The sequence below is a fragment of the Pygoscelis adeliae genome, unplaced genomic scaffold, assembly GCF_000699105.1.
Source record: "Pygoscelis adeliae isolate BGI_AS28 unplaced genomic scaffold, ASM69910v1 Scaffold172, whole genome shotgun sequence".
Lineage (NCBI taxonomy): Eukaryota > Metazoa > Chordata > Aves > Sphenisciformes > Spheniscidae > Pygoscelis > Pygoscelis adeliae.
Window position 1 is genome coordinate 6,810,412 of NW_008824338.1, and position 10,061 is coordinate 6,820,472.

General features: G+C 42.8%; 1 protein-coding gene across 1 annotated transcript in view; it reads right to left on the reverse strand.

Annotated features, from left to right (window-relative positions):
* Positions 1 to 10,061, reverse strand: part of FUCA2 (fucosidase, alpha-L- 2, plasma) — a 102,194-nt gene that overhangs the window by 2,040 nt on the left and 90,093 nt on the right. Inside the window, exons 3-7 of the mRNA XM_009319153.1 lie at positions 6,879 to 7,066; positions 4,839 to 5,178; positions 3,996 to 4,206; positions 2,382 to 2,572; positions 1,033 to 1,141 (exon numbers count right to left, since the gene is read on the reverse strand). Coding sequence (XP_009317428.1) covers positions 1,033 to 1,141; positions 2,382 to 2,572; positions 3,996 to 4,206; positions 4,839 to 5,178; positions 6,879 to 7,066 — 1,039 coding nt within the window. The remainder of the gene's footprint in view (positions 1 to 1,032; positions 1,142 to 2,381; positions 2,573 to 3,995; positions 4,207 to 4,838; positions 5,179 to 6,878; positions 7,067 to 10,061) is intronic.

Here is a 10,061-nt window from a genome sequence, read left to right on the forward strand (position 1 = left end):
CTTTTATGGTGAGACTTTTACACCAGCTGGTGAAATGCTGAAAATAGTGGAGCAGCTTAAGGTAGCAGCTGAAGACCAGCCTCTACCCCTGAGGAACGTTACTCTCTTGTGCACAAACGGTCTAGATGCCTCTACAAAATTCAAGATGCATCTACATCAGTTCTGAAATTACTCTTTCTTCCTTACCGCAGAGCTCTCTTGGCACTAACTAGGTTCTTTTCATACGGGACTAGACCAGAAGAGACAGTCTAGAAACACCCTTAATGCATTTCAGCAGCTAGTGGACATCCAGTGCGTGAGACCAGGACAGAGCTAAGCCAAAGTGAATCCCCACCTTAAATGCACAGTGTTGATATTAAGTCCTCAGCACCAGCTGTTCTGCTCTATAAATCTGCTTCCATTGGGTTACACTACTAGGGTAGGTGCGGCATCCCTGTCCTCAACTTCTGACCACCGCTTGCTCCGAGGCACACGTCTAGGGTTGCGCTGACTTACTATTTAGCATCCCTGGGCAATGAAAACCTCTGCGTGCTTTCCCTTTGTGCGAGGCTTTGACTTGAAACTACTGCACCATTACAGCAATTGCAGTATCACCAAAGTCATGAGGATGGCTATTTATAAAGAAAGGTCACGCTGAGTTAGAGTCTACACAGGAAATGGGAGGGGAGGCAGGGGTTTTTTTCCTGCTACTTGGCCTCTTTTTATGATCCTCAGTCGCAAGCTAAAACATACCCCAGCAACAAGTCAGTCTAACTTTGTTTGTTGGAGGAGAAACATCCCACTGGGAGGACAACGACAAGGAGGTCCCCGAATAAAAACAAACATTTTGCTGGGTCTCCTCCAATGTACTCTGTCCGAAGAGTTATGCATTCCCAAAGATGCCAGAAACTAAAATAAACACTGATGGAACATAACAAATCCTAGAGGTGTTTCCTTCAGAGCATGTTCATTTCTTGCACTGTGTGTTAAAAGCCTCACTGTTCTAAAGGAGAAGGGGGAGAGTGAGGGTGTGAGGGGGGTGTTGTCTTTTACCTGTGTTTCTCCAAGCTTAGCCTGTGGCTCACCAAGTTCCAGAGTCCCAGAGACTGGCCAGTTAAGGAAGATGGCATTGACTTTGCTTTCTTTAGGGCTGAAAGTGTACCTGGTTGAAAATGGGGAACAGAAACGCATGTCGGTTTTTCCTTGCAAATTTTCTGAAGCGATATATAGAGTGCTTTCAAGACTGGAAAAAATGGATTTGAAAAGTCAGCATTAATTACATTTTCACACACATAACCATCTTTTCAGGCAATTTATACCCTTTAATAAAGTACTGTTCCTTGATAATATTTGTTCCTCCAACAAACTAGAGGTAAGAGAGACTATTAAAGAACTGAGTTTAGAGGTAAACATCTGTAGTAACTCACTGCTGCTCAGCCATGTGGGAAGGAGGTACCTGCAGGTCAGGGGGAATCATTAACAGATAACTGTGGATTCTATTCAGAAAAAGATGGTAATTCACATCTATGCACAAACATACAGACATTCCACTAAAAAAAATTTAACAAGAGCGTGTGCGACAATAAAGCTTCCACCTTGCATAGCTAGTTTTTTTAAAAATTTAATTTCAGCAGACATTATCTACAGTATGTCCTTGGAAATCTTGTGGCATACGTTTGAAACATTCCTCCCTCCTTCCTTCACTTAGTTACAATTTGTTATTGCTCTTGGGAGTGATTTAACTAAACAGTCAACAGTTCAGCATTTCAAGGCGAAAGCCAGATAGCCAAATCTTACTGTGAACAGGAGTAAAAAGGCCTGCTGAGGCAGCGAAGAGGGTCAAGACCAAAACCCTGATGGATCATTAAGGTGTTACAGCAGCTATGAGGCACAAAGGCAGGGGAGAGTCCAGAGACTGGCTGAATTTAGTGACCAAACAATTGCTGTTATCTTCCCGTGCATTTTTATCTTAAAAAGAAATGCAGAATATGCTAGACTGATTTCTAGTTTCTTTCTCTCCCCTCTTTCTCTCTAAACAGTGACATCAACTATTCCTTCGTACAGATAAACACTGCATAGCAGTTTTATATTTCTGGATTTATATTTTTTTCTATAGTTTCTGTTCCCAGCTACACTATGAAGCACAAGATCACTAAGGAAACGCCTGCAACCTTCCCTTCAGCCTCACCATCATCCCGAAACTACGTTCTCTGACACCCATCGTCTACCTACAGTTTTATACACACTTACGAGCAGTTACTTAAACGGACAAAAGGGTTCATTTCTTCACAGCATACAAAGTAAGACAGTGATTTCTGTAGCACCGAGTCATTAAGAATTTCAAAATTTCACATACGCTGCTGCTGCTTTACGCAGCCTACACTTTGATTCAGTAGCCATACCACACTTCTGGTGTGACCGTGTCGTTCTGCGCTCTCCATGGTTTCGTTCCATAGATGGCTTCTCCATTGACTTGCAGCCAGGCACCCATCTGCCTCAGGCGTTCCTCAAATATAACAGCGATGCGACCATCGTGAGTGGGCCCGATATTCATCAAGAGATTTCCTCCGCAAGACACTGTTTCTACAAGTTGCTGAAATGTTTTTAAACACATACACACAACATATGGTTACGGCTAATGAAATGAAATATTTGAAGTTCTTCTAAAGCCAGGCACACTGCTTCGGATCGACGAACTGAACGAGTTACATTACTGCTGCATGTTTAGGCTTTGGGGGTCATCACAACAGCCAACGCAAAATTTAAGCTCCCATAAAACAAAGCTCTGCTGTCAATTTTTATGGCAGAAGACAGCCCAAAATACATTTTTGCACCAATATGTCTGACTGAATCTACATTAGAATCAGATCCTACAACCTTTTAACGTTTCGACTTCTGCAGGAATTTCATGAAGGTTTTACCGATAGAACAGATAGATGATTTCTCTATACGAGAGGAGAATAAGGCTAATAGACGCCACTGCGTTTTTACTGAAGCTGAGAGAAGCAACTTTCTCCTCCTTCCTCTGTTTGATGCTCTCCCTATTTTACAGAGACATCTGTAAAACACTAGGAAGCCCTCTACAGAGTCCATAAATAATTTGTGTTCACATCCACACTGCCCTCCAGAGATCATGGACCGAGATGCACAAGTCGGAGGAACAGACAGCTGGAGACGAGCTACTGAATGAATTTAAACCTTCTGCCTATGAAAAGAGGTTACTTCAATTTGAAATTATCTTTTGCAAGGACAGTACTAAGAACAGATTTGGATTAAGCAACAATAGCAATCAATCTTCCCCTCACTAGCTGAATTTTGCAATTAAATGCATTTCTCTGAAAGATCGATCGGTCTTCCTTTCATTCGGTTTTCCTAAGCTTCAAATCTTTTTTTAATACCTCAGACTAGCAAAGGGAATCAATGCTCTATTAACACCAGTTGTCTGCATCTGCTAGTGTTTATCTGTCTGGCTGGCTGTAATGAGCGTGTTGGGGTTTTTTTCTTTAAATGAAGTGGGATGAAAGGAAAGTTTCTCACTACAAGGTAAAAAGACTATTAAGAGTTATGAACTGTTTCTAACTAGAAGGGGGAAAAGATGTAGCCTTCAATCAGGAGTTCCTAAACAGGAACTGTGAAACTGCAACTGTTTGCTTCTCATCAACTTAGAGGTGCGGTTACTAGAAAAAGTTAGCAGAAAAGGTAATGATGAGTCTATCCAGATCAATCTTTGGCCAGTTACTCACAGGGGAAACAGCTTCTAAGAAACTGGCTGAATTTTTACTAGATAATTTTTCTCTTAGTCATTTCTATAAAATTAATAAGAATTACATGGATATTCCATCCTGCCAGTGTTAGGCTGCAAATGAACAAAATTACTTATTATTTCATCGGTTCATTATTCAATTAAAATAATACTTTTTATAAAAATAGATACGTAATTGAAATGTTATATGGCATAATATAATGATCAGGAGGGAGAATCAGAAGTTGCAGGCAACTCCTTTGTCCCACTGTACCTTCACCAAGTCCTCGGTTGTGAGGTAATCATCAAGTTGTGCGTTCCTCCTGTACCCCCATGACCTCTTGTCAATAGTCATACAGTTCTCCCACTTGTGAGGCAGGAGGTGGCCGGGGTTATACCGGTCGCTACAAGTGTAGAAGCCACCATGGGTACAGATGCTGCCAACTCCCCAGCGGTCATTGGTCACTACTGTGTCCCGGACGGGACTGGAAACAAGAGAAATTTTCCGTTTATGATTTTTATTCTAAAAAACGCAGTCGCAGCCAGTGTAATCCCTCCCCACACACACCCCCCCTCCTCCCAGAAACTAACATTTAGGATGACTTCTGCACTATTAATTTATTACAATTAGGTTAAGTGCAATTTCAGGAATCCTATTCTCATCCTTTCCTAGTAAAAGGTCCAGATCGGCATTTCTTAGGGAAGTATGCTGCAGACTTTCACAGGAGGTCTGCCAGAAATCAGCCTGCACTTCACATCCACTGCCAGGCGTTCAGTCTGCGATGACAACAACGTACCCATATTCTTAAATTATCCTGCTATCCTGTTTGTCTGTGCAGAAGACAATACTTAGGGAAGAATATGATTAGGTAGAATAGCCAATACCATCTTAACTGATTAATTTGCAAATGTGGTTAAAAAAGTATGCACCAGTCTTTTTCTAAAGCAAGCTTTGACAGTTATAGGGAAGACCTGAGTTCTATATTTCAGGAAAATTAATATTTAGTTAAGTCCTCGTAAGTAGGGGTAACAGCTTCCACAAAACATACAGAAAACGAGACAAACTAGACACAGAGCAGAACTTCAGGTAAGGAGCTAAACCAGCATCATTGGGTACCTATCATTATACAGCCAAGCCAAGAAACCAGTGCTGTTCCAGTAAGTATCTGGTGCATTTCCATTCCCATCAGACCAAATTATTTCTGGTTGGTACTTGGTCACAATTTCATAGAGTTCTGGTAATGATTTACTGGTTGGGAACTTTCTCGTCTTAAAGACATTGGTGGCATCCTCAAGGAAGAGGGGATTAAACCATTCGAACAGGGAGTGATATAACCCAAAATGCAAGTCAGTCCTGCTTCTAACAGATGTTGCTAGTTCAGCCACAAGATCTCGTTTTGGTCCCACATCAACAGCATTCCAGTTCCAAGAATATTTGGACCCCCACAAAGTAAAGCCTGAAAAGAGAAAAATCAAAGCATAAGAAAGGGAAGCAGAAGAGGGGAAGTTATATTTTCTCCTTCTGGAAAGTAGTTTGCAAGTGTGTTGCAAAAAATAGATACAAAATAATAAAAATCATATATGTAATAATATTGTTATTATGGTATAGAGTATGCCTATAATCTGTTTATGCACGATGACAGTAGTCATGACACCAGAACACCATGCCAGATATGTTTTATGTATTTTTTTATTCATACACATACGCATTTGTATTTTTATATATATAAAGCGCTCAATTTTCCAGTTCTGTACTGCTTAGGTTAATTATTCCTTCTCCTTAATTATCCACTCCATTCATATGTCCCAATTAAATTAACCAAAAATACAGCAACTTTCAAGGCATCTACATTTTCACTGAATGTATCAAATGTGAACTGTGAATACACATTCAACAACTGGAAGATAAAATGCTTTCTCAGTTGCAGAATGCACAAGCTATCATTTGCATTCAAAGACTGTTCTCCTCCCTCCTGTTTAGATCTTACGCAAATGTTCACTTTTCATTTGTCCTGACATTTGTAACAGCTCAATCAACTACTTGGTACAGGTATATAAGCAGAGTGCAAAAAAATCATGAAACAGCTTCTAAAATATCAGCGTTAAATATCAGGAGGGATTTAACGTTTCAGACATCCAGCAATCCAGCACAAGCACTTACAAGTACTACCGCACTGCAGCCTTAGACCACTGCCGGAAGAGCTCCACTCTCACCTTCAAACTGCTTTATACCCATTGCCTAATAAATCTTGCAATCTTTTTGTGAACTGGAAACATGTAATTGCATCGACTAGACAAACAAGCTAAAAATTCATGCCCAAGGCTACAGGACAGACTAAATGAATCATGGTTCTTTTGAAGTCACTGGGAATTACGCCACGGGCATCATCAGGATCAAGATTTTATGCATGTTAGAGCTGAGATTAAAATTCACAAGTTACTAGTTGCCAGTCTTGAACCCACATCTCCCCAAACACCAACAACATTCAGCAGATGTACTGTCATACTGCATCTTAGTATATTATACTTTCTTTGCTACCATGTTTCCTTCCAATCACTTTCTCTTCCTTTACTTTTCTCTGCAGAGTATCTTACAATTACAGTGCCAAAAATCAGTCGTGCCTGTAAAGTTCCAGACCTGGTTCAAGGTTTTGGCTTCTATGCACTGTATCAGGAAGAGCTATACCCTGTGTACGTTTCTAACTCTGAAGTTGACTCCTGGAACATACTCCTAAATACCTTGGAGAAACCTATGGAGCTCATTAACTGCCTGTACACAGCAGCTCTCCATACATGCAGCAGCGCAGAATTCACTGTTGTGGTTCCTTGAGCAATAAACTGCACAATAAAAAATAAACTATGGCTGCTGCAGGTAGCTCAGCTTCCCCCAGCACTTCAGGCTGTCTTACCTACAGTGAGAGAACAATGGCACAGTCTATTTCTCCTTCTATGCAAGCTTCATGGCCATAGCATTTGCGTAAGAGCCAGGAAAACACACGCACATTTCTTGGGTGGTTTGTTTCCTCTTTGGCTGGGCTGGGGCAGGTAAGCCTGCCTGGCTTTCTCCATCTCTCTTAGCAGGCAGGAAAGTCACCTGGATTTTTCTTCTGTTGACAGAAATGCATCAATTACCAACATTCATAAACCTTCCACTTACCTTCATGATGTTTTGAAGTTAAGACAACGTATTTTGCACCTGAAGCCTTCAGAATATCTGCCCACTGGTTGGGATCAAAGAATTCTGCTGTAAACAGTGGCCCAAAATCTTCATAACTAAACCCAGGTGGGTAATTTGCCTCCATAAATTTCACGTAGGGGGCTCTCTTTTCCTTCTGCCAGTACCACCTACATAATACAGAGCAAAAACATGTCTGCTGGTGTATTTTTAGACAAAGAAAAGAGAATTGAAATCATCAGCTTCTATTTGCGTTCACCCTGTGAAGCACGTGCACTTCAGGTACATGACACTGGCAATGGGGTAAAACTGCTTCAGAACATAACAGTATTAATTATCAAAGATTTCCTTTTCTCTGTCCTCTTTGCCTATGCTCTGCTTCTTTCAAGCACTCCACTTTGGAAAGATCCCAGGATTTCATCTGGAGCAATGTCACAAAGCAACTACACTTGGCAGTCTTACTGAGTACCCAACTCCTGAAACCATACTAGAGAGCACAGGTCAAAGTGAGCAGCTCAGGTGGCACGAGGAATGCACTTCTTCTGGACTAAGAACTCACCCTCCTCAAGTCTCACGTATCAGCCATCAGGCATCTCTGCTCTGCCCCCCACACTGCAACACCTGCAACCCACAAACATGCGGGCCAGCAGCTTTACCTCTCTGCTGGTCCAGAGTCCTCTATGCCAAACGCAAGTGAGTGACCTGATGTGTGAGAGGATGCCCACGGTCCCTGAGCAGGAGAGAGCTGTGACTGCAGAGCACTGCAGCTGCTGCATGTGTGAGGCTCTGAAGCAAAGGCACCTGACTAGAAGGCACGTCCTCCAACAGCCTGCCTCTGCAGGGACCCCACACACTAGAAATGCACCTCCGTCACAGGCTCTAGCGTGCAGGCACACACCTACCTCAGTCCACTGTACCAGTGCACACAGATGTAGGAACCAGAAGGAAAAACAAGCTGACAACCTCTTTTTGCATCCCACCTAGCAAATGCAGGGACAGCTTCTATCCCGTGTTTCCCTATCACGTCAATTCCTGATCCAGTATTGTCACTATTCCAACCAGTCTAGTCCACAGCAAGGTTTGGAGCTTTGCTCTGTGGTCCGAGGGTGGTCTCTCCCCCTCATGACGGGCAGAGATCATAAATCACCAGTACAGCACTATCTATTTTCAACCTGCTCCATCCCTCCCCCACCCAGCAATGAAAGAGGAACTCCAGAAACAGCATGCAACAGTCCTTACGGCATAATCAGCCTTACGGCTGGAGACCTTCTAACAACAACATACATTGGGACTGCTAACGCTTACGGGAGAAGGGTCTGAAAGTATTCACCTTCCTATGAATGAAGCCAAGCAGCAAAAATCCTGTTGGCAAATTTAGACATAAATGAAAACAAATTGAAAGTGAAGGAATAAAACAGGCCAGAATCTGAATGTTTGAAATGTGTTTCTCTCTCCTGTCCTGAGCCGGACTCTGACCTCAGTTCTGTAAGACCACAGTAACCTATGGATATCATTGTAACCTTCCCAAACAGACTTCAGCACAAACACACACAATCTCTGGCAGCCAGTTGGGGGTGGGGGAGAGAGGAAAGAAGGAAGATGCTGAGACAGCCTCCCTCCATGAAAGAACCTGAAAAAAAAAACCTTCTGACTTTAAAGTATGTAATTGCATAAAGAAACAAATAACATGCTTGCTTCTCTTCCTTTGTCACATTGTTTGCTAACAATGTGAACATTTCTACTCTGACAGGATTAGGTTCTAGAAACATCCTGACCAAGGTTACGGAGCTCTGAGGGAAGGAGGATGGGCTGTGTGATATCAGAGTTTATGACCTTACATTTGAAGTTGCTAACACAGGACTGCAGTCATCTGACTGCGCACGCTGCCAGAAGGCCCTGAAGCAGCTTCACACCCACATGCTTAAGGATGGGAGGCAACAGGGACATAAAAAACAATTTCATCAACTACATTAGAGTGTTCTGTGATCTTTTTAGAACAACAACAACAAAAAAAAGAATGGTTGAGCCTGAACCTGTGTACCGGTATCAGAGCACAGCACTCAGAGTAAGGCCTGAACTCAAAGTTAGCGCCCCCCTGCCCGAAAGCCAGTAATTAGTAAACAGAGTCCACATTTAAAAAACTGCTGAAACCCTTGAACGTAGTTCTGAAAAGCAGGGGTCAAATATTGCCTTCAGAAAACTGTGGTTTGTTTATATTGATGTTGATTTGTTTTATGAATATTGCATTTAAGCTTCACTATAGCTGTGCCACAGAGCTGCTGTTTTCTTCATATTATAAATGATGTGACTCACCCGAAGTCATACAGGAAGTATTTGGTAGAGTATGGAAAGAAGATAGCAAAAAAATGCTTAGAGCCAAAGGGCCTGAACCAGTGAACGCTCACAAACCAAATGTTTTATTCAGCCTTTGAACTAAAATTATTTGAAGGATCAGAGCTTTAGGTTCTTTTAAGTGGAAAGTACTCTTTAATAAATATAATAATAAAAAAGAAGAAAACCATCAACAGCACAAAAAGTGCATGAGAAAACTGCAGGCAATTTGCCAAGCAAGGGCAGCGATGTAGGGAGCGATGGACTCCCACGCTCCCTGCAGACGGTGCCTCGGCCCTCCGAGAGCACTCAAAGAGCTGCTCAAGGCTCTTTTAGGGAGGCTGGGAGATCCCCAACGCTCGTCCCCAAAGAGCCTGGGGAGAGCTCCTTCATCGCAGCCCTGGAGAGGTCTCCCTCTGCCACTCAACCGTCTCTTTCACTAACGCTGTGGAAACCACATCTTTCAGCTCTACAGGCTCTCTGCTTAACTCGGTTAACATCAGCCAACATATTCCAAGAGTTTTAGGGCTGGGCAGACAGATGGTCAAACATACCAGAAGCGCACTAAACACCACTTCCTTCATAAACGGTGCCATAGAGTCCGCGGTCTCACTGGCCAGCCCCAGGTGGAAATAAACCTCTTCCTACACACCTCAGCTCCAGGGTCAGCCTGCAGAGGGGCTTTAAACCTAACCATGGCTTTTGAGGAGGGGGACACCAAACCAAACCCCACCTGCCCCAAGAGCTACTCTCCAAGCAAACCCTCAGATCGCTGGTACGACCCATCCGCAGCAGCAGCTATCTCGGTGCGACCCTCCCAGCTGCTCCACGGCG